We start from the raw sequence: 15,465 nt of genomic DNA on the forward strand, positions 1-15,465 counted from the left end.
CGTGGATTACCACTGTTAGTGAATTAAAATTGTGTAGACTATAAATAATGGGAGAAAAAAATTTGAATTCAAGCAGCTTGTTTGAAGGGAAAAAACAAACACAATTAAAGAAAAATAATTTGTCTAATGATGCTTATAGGCTCATAAAGAGAAATACTACTTACTTGCTTTTCTCTCTCCAATTCCAGTTGGACTTTCTTTTCTTTCTTTATCATTCGTTCTCTATCTTTTTCATGGAAACTAAAAGGCTCTACAGATGTTTGTTTCTTCTTTTCAATATGAGGTTTGAATGGTGTTTGAAACTTTGGAACTTCTGATGCTTTGAAGAGGTAAGGAGTCTGAGAAAATGTTAATGAATTTGTGATAGAATAGTGAATAATCATGAAATGAGACAAGTAAAAAAAAGTGCAAACAAATAGTCAAAACTCATGACTCATAAATTCCAAAAAACTGATGTCGTATCTGGAGGTCATTGCATTAAAAGTTGGAAGAAAAAAAATTAGCTTTCAAAAATTAGAATTTAATATTTGGATGGAATAAAATTATGTTGTTTTTTTTTATGCGAGTAGCTGCAATGAAAATGTATCAAATTTTAGAAAATAACAATAAAACTGCAATGATTAATTGCATACATGCAACTTTATATGTGCAATTTAATATCAAAGGGTAAACAGTAAAACCTTCATTGTACACGCAATTCGTAGAAATTCTGAGGAATTTTTAATAAATTGGTATATGTCAAAATGTGTGTGTCCTGAGTGCATGTGTGGCCCTTACGTTATTTATGTTGTCAGAGATAACCTTTGCAGATTAAGAAATGCTGCCATCTGTCTTCCATATTTTCAGGGGGATCTATTCAGACATTTTCGTAGGGTCCTGTTTTTATGAACATTTTCCTTATTTTTGTGAAACGGGTTGTCAATTACGAGGAAAGTGAAATAATCTATTAATTAACCTATCACAAAGAAAAAAAAACCAAATTTATGGTTTCATTTATTTCTATTTTGTGAAGGGTAAGTTTTTCAGATTCAGAATTTTGTGAACGGTCCGAATCTAAATTTTGGTTGGACAGACCCCCCGATTTCGAAGTGATGACAGAAAAGTGACGATTTTGAACATGAAAATACAAATCAGCCTGTTTGAAAATTCTTGTAAAAAAAAAAGTAATTCATTATGAATACATATTACACAACATATCCTTTATGACATGGTTTTAATCTTTCATAATTTGGATTCAGAGCCCAAAAAAATAGAAGAGTCAGTCATGCAACAAGTGCCCGAGTGGCATGGTGGTAAGGTGCTCGTCTACCATCGTGAAGGTTACTGTCAGGGTCCCGGGTTCGAACCCAAGGGAGGATATAGATAAGATATTTTCCCTAATGAACTACGGCGACCACCGATAGACAGTGCCTTCACTTCCAACCCATCTCACTAATGGCAGTAAATTGCAATGTAGCGATATGGCCAGAGTTGGTGTTTGGTGAAGTAGTAGTAGCTCATCATCCTTGGGGATGACAGAACAGGATTTGGCTGACAAGTCTAACCGAGTGTCGTTGTCATCTTTTCCGCCATTTTTTGTATCCACTATGTTTGGTGAAGCAGTCATGCAACAGTCACACACATAGGTATTTATCAGACATGTCTCTCACCCGTACAAGCAGATTATAACAAATTTTTCAAGGGCGAACACACTAAAGGACAGGTGGTAAAGAAAGTCATAGAGAGCTGTGAAGAGAAAAGCTTTAAAAGTGAAACATAGTTGAAAAATATTACTATTTTCAGAATTCATCAGATCCGTCCATAGAACCAGGGGCATCTTAACTCTTGGGTCTATGTGGGCATGACCCGGGTCTTCATGTCTATAGTGGAGGGAGGGTACTGCACTTTATGGGATCTGGTACTGTGATTTTCATATGTAAGCTGTTACTTCCAGCTAAGTATGGAGGGGTGCCAGAGCAACAGTTGATGTGCTGGTAGGGTAGATTTATCATGCAAGTTCATTGGATCCTACCTTATTTTACAGAGACTGTTTTTACCTTATAATTTGACTCATGGGAGAGATGATAATCCACCATTTGAATCCGTGCTCAGCCAGGATTCCAGAGATTGATTTGATTTATTAAAATTTCATTCATAATAAAAAAATAGAAAGTATCTCACTCTTGGATGAGGGTATGTTGGCCCTGGATAGGACAGGGGGCCACGAGGAAAAAATGTGATCCATAGGGGGTCATGAGCTTTAAAAGGTTAAGAAACACTGATCTAGAGGAAAAGACCAACAAACAAACCAAATTTATAGACTGAGGAAAGAAACATTAAAGGTTAGGAAGGAGGCAAGAGATCATCATTTGAAAGGGAACTTGCTGTTCGAAGGTTGTCAAATTTGAATCCTTTTGTCAGAATCAAAACTTTGAGTAAAAGCAGAACTTGATTGCTACTATTTCCACGAGCTTTAGCTTAGCATAAAATAAAAATAAGATGCTTAAAAACAGAGCTTGACAAATAAAAGAAAATGCACAGACCAGGCAGATTTGTAAGAAGCAAAGTATATTTGAACAAAAATGAATTTCAAAAAATTTTGTGTAGCTTTCAGATTTAAATTTAGTAATATTTAAAGATCATAGATAGAACGTTTTGAGGGCCAATACAAGTTTTTCTAGTTGCCATGGCAACTTGATATTTGTTAAGCCTGAAAAAACATTAATTTCTTATAGTAACAGTTTACCATCATTGAAGTGTTAGAATAACGAGAATGATGCAGATTGTTGTTCTCGTTCCTCATTTTCAGAAGAAATGCTGGTGACTTCGGCTCTGTCAATTTCTTGAATTCTTTCTCCTTGATGCCCTAAAGTTAAAATCAAGTGATAACTATTATAAATATTAGTAACATAATCAGAATTTTTCCCTCCATAAAAATAAGTCTCAATTGCCAATCATGAATTGTTATTAATGATTGTTAGTGCAGACATGCCAACATATTGATACAATATAATTTTGAAGAGTAATTTCACTCCCCCTCCCCAAAATTTTAAGGGGTATATTTGTAAAAAAGTATTTTTTTCAAGAAATCAAATATAAATGAATTTATTTTTTCAAATTTATATTTAACATCACTCATTTTTAATTTCAAGTTTTAAATTCTAATTTAATAAAGGTGTATAATTTTTAAAATAGTTCATTTTAACGTGCAAACTATATTAAGTTAAGATAATATGGAGGTCTTTCTTTAAAAAAAACCCCGTTGTATTTTAACATACAAATTGACATTGAAACAGAAATCATTTGTTTGAAACAGCGTTGCAATTTATACTTTAATGAAAAATCATAAAGCACAATCATATACTTAAAGTAGCCATATTGCTCATATTTCATGCCCGATCTCCTTACTGAAAAGTTTCGACATAGAGAGCGACAGACATACAGTGTACAATTACTCAGTCATTACACTACACATTTACAAAGTTAAAAAAATTTATGGTAAATGGTGGCACTATGCATAACAAGTGTTACCCACAAGCTTTACTGACGATAAAATTTTTCACAACACACACACTCGCATTCTGGCATGTAGCAATGCATTAGAAATTCTATAGAGAAATGTGTACGAGGTGCATGTATGGTTAAGTAATAGTGTATTTCCTGGAACATTCTCATATTTTCAAGTAATTTTGTTATCCTATCCTGATTTTTTTTTTTTACAAAAAATTCATTTCCCACAAAGCTTATATGAATTTTTATTCTTTACTGCAAGTTTAAAAAAAATTACTTTCCAACCTATAAATATGATAATTATGACTAAATATGAATATTCATCTCACATTTTTGTCATGTTAAAATTTATTTTTTCAATAGCATGCATCTAAATTTAAATCTACTGCTTCATTTTCAGCCTTTGATGATTTTTCGACAGTTTTAGCAATAATTGCAACAATTGGGGATTTTTTTTCGAATTTTGTATCTCAATTCTCGTATTTCCATCAAAGAAATATGGTCAGCCTACCTATATGCAATTGACATTCATAATTTAATAGCTTGAAATATTTTGAAGCAATATCTTAATCCAAATGTTTTGCTGCCAGATTTTAAGAAACACCTTTTTAAACGGAAATACCTCAGGTATACATGATCATAGGTCCTGTTTTGAACATTGTCCTGTAACTCATTATTGTTGCTCTGCTAGGTTTTGTCTTGGCGGAAAATGGTTTAGCAGGCGAAGGGGAAATTGATAGAGGATATTCACACCAAAAAAAAATTTCAAGCACTTGAAAATGATTCTTTTTAAAGACTATAAAAACCTTCTTTAATTCCTTCAATATATTGCAAACTTTCTTTTTGTACTCTTATGAAGAATCTTTTACTCAATATACTCAACATTTTCTTGTGTGTGTGTGTGTGTGTGCACCATTTTACTCAATTTATTAAACATAAAGGCATTTCCTTATCCCCAACATGAATAGTCAACAAATCAGTCTTTCATGAGAGCTTTATGTTTTTATTATATACTCAAAATTATGCAAATAGATTTTTGCTTCTGAATTTCCAATCAAATCATGCTTTCCGCAGGGCTCCCGCTCAAAAAATTAGAAAAGTAGGAAAACGCAGGACTAAAAAAGTAGGATGGGGGAGGGTAACCCCCTTAGACAACATAATCATAGCATAATGGAAAAAAAATTCCTAAAAATTTTTTTTTAATTGAAATTAAAATTATTTTTTTTTAAATTTTGAATTAACTCAAGCCAAAACAAAATGACAAACGACGGTTACAAAACCAATTTTTGGCCAAAACAGTGCACTAGCAACCACAGATAATTCTTTGCTGTCTTTCCTCATATATATTACATTCTTTTTTGGAGCCTTCCAAAGTGCAGAGCTTGTCTCAACTCTTTTTGACAATGCATAGCAAATTTTGAAGACATACGTTTTTTAAGAATGATGCTCTTTCGAGACCACTTTCAAAAGCGCAGTGCAAAATGTGTAAATTACAAGATCCGATGTAAATAAGGCAGGTGAACCAGATAATTTTACTGCGTTGCTCATTTTTTTAATTTTACTGTTTTGTTCATATTTTACTGTTCAATGCCATTGTAATCATTTTTGACAAATGAAGCACTTCCATTTCTAGCTCTTCGCTGAGCACATTGTAAATATTGTTTATGCCTCTTCATGCCTTAACAATACAGAAGACATCAAATCAGAATCACCAAACCTAGAATAGGCCTATATATCCAACTGCTTTGAAACGCAAACTGTTATTTCACCTATTTGCCCCATAATTTTGAATGATGAAAGTTACTGTCCAAGACCATGAAGTAATAAATACAAAATTATTTTTCCATTCAGACATAATTTTTAAACCACTACTCTACTTGTTGAACCCTCAAACCAAGAAAATGAAAAATTAATCAACCAAATGGTCCTCATAACCCCCCCCCCCCCCTCCGCCTACAAATTACCTTAAAAATGATACAATTTCTGCTTTGGCAGAATCATTAATTTCTCCAGCATTTGTAATATTTGGCAATACATCAATGATTTCCTGCTCAATTAAAATCAATTAAACAACTTTTGTCGATGGGATTTTGTAAAAAAGTAGGACAAAAACTAGAAAGCAGGACATTTTACCAAAAAGTAAGAAAAGTAGGACGAGTGGGAGCCCTGTTTCCACATGTTGTACATACAAATGCACAGAAAAATTGTGATTTTTACTATGAGAGTCATTTACATAGAATGCCAACTTTGGAGAATGAGAATTAGGGAGGTTTTCGGGCGGATCCAAATTCCGTACAAAAATAAATGTAAATGGAATCTTTTAAAACATTTTAGGGATTTTTAATTAGTAAAAGGAAAATGTTCCCATTGCAAAAACTGTGGCACTGTGCAAGCCATTGCTAATCATGGCCAACCAGTAAGTTAAAGTCCTTGAGTTACATTACCTGTCAAAAAAAATCAAATCTTGCAAACCAAAAAAATCTCCATCGGGCACGAAACAGGACATATGGATAAAGCAGATACACGTGATCACGCCAATTTTGGATTGACGTTCGCTGATTGGCAAATTTTGTATTTTCTCCCTTAAAAATGATATCGTTTGTGATTTGATGAAATGGTGATAATTTATACAACACTTATGAGAGAGAAGTATAACAGGTTTTTTTTTTTCAAATAAATTCTTTGGGAATAATGTTTTCCTTAAGGGAAATGTAGGGATTTTTCATAATCGCAGGCAAAAGTTGGGAGATAAAATAAGTTTTCGTAGGTCTGGGAGATAGAGTAGAAATTCGGGAGACTTGGCAGCCCTTCACCCTTCTTCTACATCCAAATAATTTCTCATTATATAATAAAAGTATGCATTTCAAACAACTGATTAACATCACCCCTTTTTTACAGACAACTTTTTTTTTGTCCCACCGGTACCCGCAAAAGAGAGGTTTTACTGTATTGTGGTTGAAAAATTTCAGGCTAAGAATAAGCATTAAGTTAAGCAGTTTCGTTGACTCATGACTTTTTCTCTTAAATTAATGAACTGAACAAGTTTGGACTCATCCTTATCTGTATCGAGTTACATAAGTACAAAGTTGTACCTCTATCTTACAACAACAAAATTTTGTCATTCGTTATCATTGTTTATAATCACTCAATTCAACGAAAAAACCTTATAGCTATAAAATATGAGCATATGTCAAACTTCATGCATTGAATGAGTTGATTAAATTTACCACAGGTCCTTTCAGAATATTTTTTGGAACTTCTCTGGCGTGAAATTCATAGGGCTTATTCTCAGTTTGATTGTCAGCACCAATTTTCACACGCTTGACATGCCTTTTTTCTGTCTCCAGTTCAACACCCAAGGGTATGGTTGGAGGCTTGACACTCACTCTGGGCAAATGAGGAGCCTCTCTAAGAATCCTTGGATCCAGCGGCTGTGCGTGAAATTTATATCTACAACAGCACAAAGGATGCATTTAAACATGTTAAATATACAATGTAAAACATATTGGAATCATTTTAAAAGGAAACACTTCTTCACATAAAGATTTTTATGCATAGCAAGACCAGTTTAATTTTTTTAAATCCTGTACCCAGTATAGCGGATATCACCCCCCCCCCCCCCAAAAGGTTATATATATACAGTCGAACCTCGTTAATGAGTCACTCTTGGGAGAGCAAAAATTTGACTTAGTAAGCGGAGTGACTTATTAAACGGAGTACACCATAGATTTGCCAATTCCTGCCTGAGGACAATTGGGACTTCCAAAAAATGACCCAGTAAGCGGAGTGACGTACGATAACAAGGTTTGACTGTGTATATATATATATATTTTTTTTTTTGAATGATGTAGGCCTTTTCTAATTTTTTGACAGGTGCAAAGTATGGGGGATCGCACAACCAGGCAGAAATGATTAAATTAACAGCAATACTAAAAAAAATCTAACATCTCAGTATATCACCCCTGTGGGTAACCAAATAAAAGCAACCTTATAAGCAGAATGACTTAATAACGATTAAGAACAATTCACTAATTATTCTGGCAGGGATGTTTTAAAATTAACTACTAGATATAGTTACTTATTTCTGATTCCATGTTATTCACTTAGTTTTTGAAATTAGAATAGTGTAGAATAGTGTCTTTCGCGGATGACACCGTATTATATGTTGAAGGTAAAAATATTTCTCATTTGATAACTGAAGTTGAAGATGACCTTAGACAGATTAACTCATGGCTAGCAAAAAATAAATTACTTCCAAACGTAGAAAAAACAAAATTCATCTGTCTAAAAATTAGAGATATTAAACCAGAAACTCCAATATCACTAAGATTACACGTTTGTAAATACCCCTCCCAAATTTGTTCTTGCAGTCACATAGAAAGAGTAAGAGAATATAGTTATTTAGGTGTAGTTATACAAGACGACCTAAAATGGAATAGCCATTCTAACAATGTTTGTAATACGATAAGAAAACAAATTGCAGCTTTATATAGATTAAGAAACATTGTAAGTCCGGAACTCCTTAAAACAATTTTCTACGCCTGGATCCAATCAAGAGTAACTTACGCTATTACAGTGTGGGGAGGTGCCTATCACGACAATATTAAGAATTTAAATAACATCTATAATCGCATAAAACGTAAGGTAATGTTATTTAATAATCCAGATCTACTGAAATCAGAAATTTTAATACTTGATCTAAGACAAATTTATGTGTATAAAATGATAATTTTTATGACTAAAAACCATAATTTATTTCTTAAAACTAATAACGATAGAACCTCAAATAGATACAACTTCTTGTACATAACTCCAAAAACAAACAAATACCTTGTTCAAAAAAGTATAAATTACTTAGGACCAACTATTTGTAACAAATTCGGAAAAAAATTATCAGACCTTAGAATAAATAAACATCTCAAGAAAGAAATCTTCACATTCTCAAACTCTATAACGAATTTTGAAAGGTTTATTGAAAATATAAATAGGTAACCAAGGAAAAATTTGAAATATCTAGAAAAAAAAAATGAATGAAATGAAATAAATATAAATCAAGCGTGCCGTTTATTATATATAATATTTATTAAGCTCTAGGACGGACCAAATGGGTCCCTAAGAGCTGCATAGTGTATGTTTTGTTTTTTGTTCTGTTGTCTTTATTTTATTTTGTATATCTGTGTTCATGTATTTATGTGTGCTGTTTTGAATTATTAAATAAAAAAAAAATTAAATAAAATAATTATCAAAAACAACTTTTTTATAGTTTTGATGCAAATACAACTTCGATTAACTGTCACCATCCGGACCAGGGCTGTAACGGATAACCGAATAGACTGATAACAGAAATCTCAATACATACGTCCCGAAACTAGGGATAAGACGAATAGTGATTTAGCCAAATAGCCAAATATTCGACTGTCTTGGCCAGATACTGAATATCAATTTTTTTTTTAAATTCATCAAAATTATAAAATTGCCATTTTTAATCAAAAATAAAATTATTGGTAATTTTAAATGATTGATATTAAATTTTAATTATTTTAATTCTATATTAATTTTAATTTTTCATTTTAATAAGTATTAAAAAACTGGTAACTGAAAGATTTTTATTGCTATGATACTGACAATCAAATTTAACGATGATATATTTTATTTTAATATTAGTGATACCTCAGTAACAAAAGATGATTTGTTCTGGAATCACTTCATTAGCCGAATGTGATTTTTTTAAAACACCAAGAGCTGCTATAAAAAACACAAAAACTGATTGAAGGCTAAAACGAACAGCTTCAAAATTGTATAAATGAGAATATACAGAAAGATCAGAAATGCTTTCAAAAATAAAAAAAGATTTTTTTTATTTTCCAGCATGTAACACAACCAACACCAGCTTTAGTCTACTAAAGCTTGTGTTGACACACAACCCAATCGAATTCATAAGTGTCCCCATCCATTTATGATTTGGTCAGCTCATTTCAGAGTCTGATACATGCAGATGGAAAAGATAATCTCTCAGACTGTTCAACTTGATGAGTCTTGCTCTGAAAACATAGGCTAGCCTTTTTTTTTTTAATGCATTTTTTATTTTGGCTGAACCTTTCATTTCATATGAAGAATTTCAGAAAGAGAAGTGTAGGTATGTATGAAAAATAATTCTAGGGTCGACATGAATTAACCAGGTCCTAGTGACAGTAATTCTGATGATAGTTGGTGTGAAAATTCAGCTCACAATGCAGATATTTTATGTTAGTGCATGTATTTGTATTATTGAAAAGGTTAGCTGAATCTGTATTCATTAGCCAAAGCAGAAAAATCACGAAAAAAATCTTCATTAGCGGGAAAATTTGTAAGCAAAGCATTCGTTAGCCAAGGTATCACTGTGCTTACAGAAATTTTACGAAACCCCGAAACTTTTCTCCAACTTCCAACCCTATCTCGTCTGTAATCACCACAAATTTTGCATGTTTTTTTTTTTACACAAAAAAAAGTGTTCCGGACTCTGCCACGAAGCTAGGCTGGAAGAGATCTCGGCAACAGGATAAGTCCAGAGGCAAAGTTCTGCTGTTCATTCATTGTGCTTACAGAATCAATTTTTTCCCCAAACACTTGTAACAATTTCACATCTAATTGAGAAAATGTCAACCATTATTACTCTCATTAATGCATCATAAAATTTACGACTTATTTTCCCCCCTCAAGATGTTCTATGCCCCTTTCAGTAGCTCAATAAGTTTCTTGTCTAGGTGCATCCTTCAGTTAATGAATTTATGTAATTCATGCTCACTTCCACATCATTGTGGTAGAATTCTTTTTTTCCCATATTTTACTTATCCCAGAAATTCACCCTGACATAACCTCTTGCACAGAAAGGGATAGGTATGCATCACACAATAAAATACGATCAGTAAATTGATAATTTATGTGAAAAATTACAATATAATTTTTTTAAATTAGTTTGTTGTGCTGAGATTCAAACAGATATTTGGTTAAATACCTAAGCAATATTCGGCAAAAGGACTGAATAGGCCGAATACAGAATAGCAGCCGAATACTCATCCCATCTCTAACCGAAACATGATTTCACTGTGGGCTTGGGGCGAAAATAAAATCCTCTAAAAGTGTGAATATTACATACATATTGTATTTACTTTTACACAAAACGATCAATATAAACTTTAATATAAGGTCAGTCAGGCACTGGCAACATTAAAATAGCGCCCTTTACTTGTATGTCATATTTCTTCCAAAATTCATTGACAGTCATGGCACCATCAGATCAAAGCAAGCCTTTGATAAAAATTATTCTGTAACATTACTTCATATTTTCAATTATACCCTGGTCCAGTGTTTCCCAAATTGGGCAAATATCACCCCCAGTGGGGGTGATCCGGGGAAAGGGGGGGGCTATCTTTCTGCATTTTTTTAGACCATTACGGATAACAGAAACTGACGGTTAATCAAAGTTCTGTAATATTCTATGTGGAGTAAATTCATCCTTTCCCCCCCCCCAAAAAAAGATATGTTAATGATTAGTGCATAAAAGAAACAATACTTTGTCACATTATGTTAAGAAATACTAACGTTTTCATTTCTTGAATTTCTTGTTCTTCTTTTTCTTGCTGACTGACAACATGAACTGGTCGTTGACGTTGAGAAGTCAATAACTTTGGAGAATGAGGACGAACAAGATGTGATGAAGTGTTTCCTGTTCAGAAAAATAAAAATAAAAAATTCAACATGAATAAGTATATTATACAGCCTATAGCATTTTTATAAAATAGAAAATTAGACATAAGCTTGAGTAAATGTTCTTGGAAGAAGAAAGATTAACCTATAACTATCATATATGAGGTAGACTGAGGAAAAAAATATACAAATACAAAACAAAGGTTACAATAGGCAAATATTGCCCATCAAAGTGGCTGAAAAAAAAGAAAAAAAACATAGAAGAAATATAATATACATGGGTCATTCTCATGAAATTGAAAGTTACCAAAAAATGAAAAAGAATTCTTGGACAATTCTTTACTTGCTTATAAATAAAATAGTCAGCAATGAAGTTTGTTGAAAATTCATAATGAAAAAAATTAATTGAAATTTTACCATGCTAAGAGATAGGCAAATCCGAAAAGGCATTTTGTTTGTTTTAGCACTTGATATTTATGTGTGACAATCTCAACAGGCTCCATCTATTTTGGTAGATCATTTTCAACCTGCACAAGCACTGATACTCTGAACAATTTTTTTGTCAATTGCATTTTAATTTGTATTTCTTGCTCTTTTTTTCGACAATTTTATGGGGACAACCAATTTTTAATTTTTCTGTTTTGTTAGAGCATGAGTTTCATTCTAAAAGCAAAGTCTTCAGATGAAAAATTACTGCAGCTTGATGTTGCAAGAAAGAAATTTAATTTTTTTTTATTTTCTTCCCCTTAACTTTTGAGATCAAACCTTCCTTCTGGTTACCAAATGCCAGGAGAAACACGTTTTTATATGTTTTGTAACACTGATAAAAAATAAGCGTGTTGAAAACATATACTTTTTCCAAAAATGATAGATGTCTCCAAACTGAAACACATGGTAAAGCAAAAATAATTTTCAATTATATATTTCTCACAAAAAAGTAGCCAAAGGAAGGACATTTAGTAAAAGACACTCCTCTTTTTTAATGAATAAACCTAATTTGTAAATTAATTTACAATTTTAATTGATTTAAAAAGAGGTTCAAGTGAGGGGCCAGGTCGCCATAGCAACAAGAAAATTTATATTGGCACCTAAAATTTTCTATGTGTGATTGCTGAATCACCTTAAGGCCGGGATTACATTATACAAGTTTTATAAAAATCATTTATAAATCTTGAAAAATATAACCAATAAGCATATTTTATCTCAACATGCTCTCTTTGCTATTACAACAAAGGTTTCGACAGCTGACTGACGCAAAAAAGCCTGGCAAGTGAGATGTGGGTTCAATTCCCAGCAAAGCCAGATAAATTTTCTTTCCTGGACTTATCTTCACATCAGCAAGCAGTCAAAACCTTGGTAATAAAAGTATCATTTACATTTGAACGAATGTAACCAATAGGCTTATTAATTTATATTCATTATATATTTTTCAAGTTTTGTAAAAGATCTTTTATCAAACTTTCATAGTGTAAGCCCAGCCTAAGGATGACCCAAAATGTTTTGATTTCATAATAATGTGCCTTCAAACATAAGGTGATTAAGTCCCGTAAAAGAAGAAAAAAAAATGTTACTTAACACCATTGTTTTTCCAATTCACCTAAATATTTAGAATTACACCAGATGTGAAATGACAAAAATATATGAAATACAGCGAAACTTCAGATTGATGTTACTCACTGCACGTAAGGAAATCTTAATTAATTCAGGGATATTTTTATTATATCACTTCCTGAAAAAGGCTAAATTTACATATATATATTGCCTGCATTTGCCTATAAATGAAAAGTTCAATTGTTTAAGGGCTCTAGTGTGATCTGGGGCCTATTCATAACGCATGAAAGACAGTGTCACTTTTTTGTCGTGTATTGATGCAAGCAGGAGCTTCCAAAGTGAAGCCATTTGCTCTTTCGCATCATTCTGAAAATACCAAATCCTTCTATATGAAATAAGTAAAACCACTATGTGCAAAATAAAAAACAAACTGACCAGTACCTTATGTTCCAAAAGAATTGTGGTTCGAATTTGTGGAAAAAATCATTTGAGTTTCCATTATTTTTTATGGGGGAAAGAGCTTTGATATACGGGTGTTTTGGATTACAAGAACAGTTATGGAAAGAATCATGGCCATAAACTGAGTTTCCCTGCATTAGATTTATTTTCCAAATAAATTTGTGAGGGAAAAAATTTTACTTACCAACAGCAGATGAACTGTTGTTGCCTAAACGAGCTTCTCTGCCTTTCCTCAGATGCTCTTCTACTTTTTGAGCCAAGGTTTTATACTCTGGAATAGGTTCATCATCATCTCTCTTTCTCTTATTAAGATTGAATGGTTGAACTTTCGTAACTTGACCTCGCTTCATGAAGAACAAGTAAAAAAAAAATAAGTTCACCAGGATAACTTGAACATCAGTATATGATCACTGTCATGTTATTATTTTTTTCAATAGTCTTTGGAAACAAAGTTTGAAGGATTGAAATAAATTTAATGATGACAGCAAATACCTGATTCAAATTTATTTTAGTTCAAGTACTGTAATGTTTTTAAAAGCTGATTGGATAGATACTTCTTAAATTGACTGAAACTTTCACCCACAATTGCTCATGAGAGAGGAAGCAAGGGGAAAAAAAACTAAAAACATTCATAATAGGAATCTGTAGCTTAAAAATATTTCTGATATTACCAGACCTGCCAACCTTGAAAAGGTAAAATCCTACAATTGTCTCACAAAAATCAGGCAATTTACATGAAAATCCAGCAAGCGTACTTTTGCATGTCATATATTTGTCATTTTATTGCCATGATAAGAACCTACACACAGATATGCTATCTTTTGGAATCCAGAAATCGGAAGATCAGGTCTCCCCTCTACAAATCCGATCAAAAAAAAATATTTTTTTTTTTGTTTTTTTTTTAAAAAGTCAATTAAGAAAAGCGCCCCCCAGGCTGGTCCTGGGTAGCCCCTGAGTAGAATATAATCATCGTGGATGCTATCAGTGATGGATAATCTTGGGTATACAAACTCTCAAAAGCAGTTGTATATATATTTTGAAGACATTTGATCATAAAAAAATCCAAAATATATATAAGGCTGCTGACGAAAAAAGCTCCGGTGGTATCACATATCACATGGTGTACAATCACCCTTTCTGTTATTGCGTTTGTCACATGGTTATTGGATTGGATTTTCGATTTATTGGAGCAAGAACCAATTAGTTCAAACTGCGCCAAAACAATTGACCAATTAAAATGTATTCTTGTCACATCAAGTAAAACCATGCATGGCAAAACAAAACTTAAACATAAAACAGTGCTGTAGATTGTATAAAGCTATATTTTTGTTCTAAAAATTATAAAAACCAATATCTTCAAGCAGTTATAATTTGAGGGAAAAAAATTAGATTTGTGCGTGTGTGGAAGCAAAGATAGGTTAAATTTTTGAGGATAGTCGGATTGGATCTAAATTTTACTGGCGCGAGGACCAATTAGGTCAAGCTGCGCTAAAACAAATGACCATACAAAACTAAGACAAAACTTGTTCTTGTCATGTCAATAGGTAAAAGTAGGTATGAAACGTAAAACAGGTGACGTAGATTGTATAAAATTATATTTTGTTACAAAAAAACAATAGCTTTGATGAATTTGAAAATGTGAGATGCATCGCAATGGTCATTTAAAATGTCGCTAAGTGAAAGATGACTATGACCAAAAGCGGTCGTAAAATGGTGACGATGATGTGAACAAGTAAAAGCATGAGTGATGGTCAATGGACTTTGCCAATGTGGGCACTCTGGTTGAATCTCTATTGATAAAAGATAAGATTGCGTGAGGCAACTGTGTCCTATACTCAACCGGGCGAGTAAGACTTCCTTCGGTTAGGTGGTTATGACAGCGAACACCGTCAAGCCAACTTTTAATTATTTCCATTTTTGAAAACTAATTAGTAATTATTTCAATTATTGTAATTTTTTTTTTCATTGATGATCTTAAAAAGCAGTTAAGGACATGAAGTTAGTTTAAATGCATACATAAAATTAATTTCCTTCTGAAATTTTTTATTAGCTTCAAACTTTTAAAAAAAGGGGGAAAAGGAGAAATTAATTAAACATATGACTGGTTAATAGAATACAATTATAATTATGCAGGGATGTCGGCAACCTATACCATCCCCTGATAAATGGTTACAATAAATGCTAAGTAAATAAAATCATGTGGTTACCAAGACCATCCCCTGATAAATGCTAAGCAAATAAAATCATGTTGTTACCAGTTTGCTTAAATGCGGTCACCAA

At 32.4% G+C, this 15,465-nt stretch overlaps 1 protein-coding gene across 2 annotated transcripts in view; it reads right to left on the reverse strand.

The window, feature by feature from the left end:
* mei-38 (meiotic 38) overlaps positions 1 to 15,465 on the reverse strand; it is a 39,724-nt gene that overhangs the window by 8,881 nt on the left and 15,378 nt on the right. For both annotated transcript variants that reach the window (XM_089248189.1, XM_089248190.1), the window contains 5 exons: positions 13,370 to 13,529; positions 11,071 to 11,194; positions 6,717 to 6,939; positions 2,726 to 2,845; positions 165 to 338 (listed from right to left, as the gene is read on the reverse strand). In XM_089248189.1, coding sequence (XP_089104315.1) covers positions 165 to 338; positions 2,726 to 2,845; positions 6,717 to 6,939; positions 11,071 to 11,194; positions 13,370 to 13,529 — 801 coding nt within the window. The remainder of the gene's footprint in view (positions 1 to 164; positions 339 to 2,725; positions 2,846 to 6,716; positions 6,940 to 11,070; positions 11,195 to 13,369; positions 13,530 to 15,465) is intronic.

This window comes from Pholcus phalangioides, unplaced genomic scaffold, assembly GCF_987345545.1.
Source record: "Pholcus phalangioides strain wild (caught in Gottingen) unplaced genomic scaffold, Ppha-v1.0 ptg000019l_1, whole genome shotgun sequence".
Classification (NCBI taxonomy): domain Eukaryota; kingdom Metazoa; phylum Arthropoda; class Arachnida; order Araneae; family Pholcidae; genus Pholcus; species Pholcus phalangioides.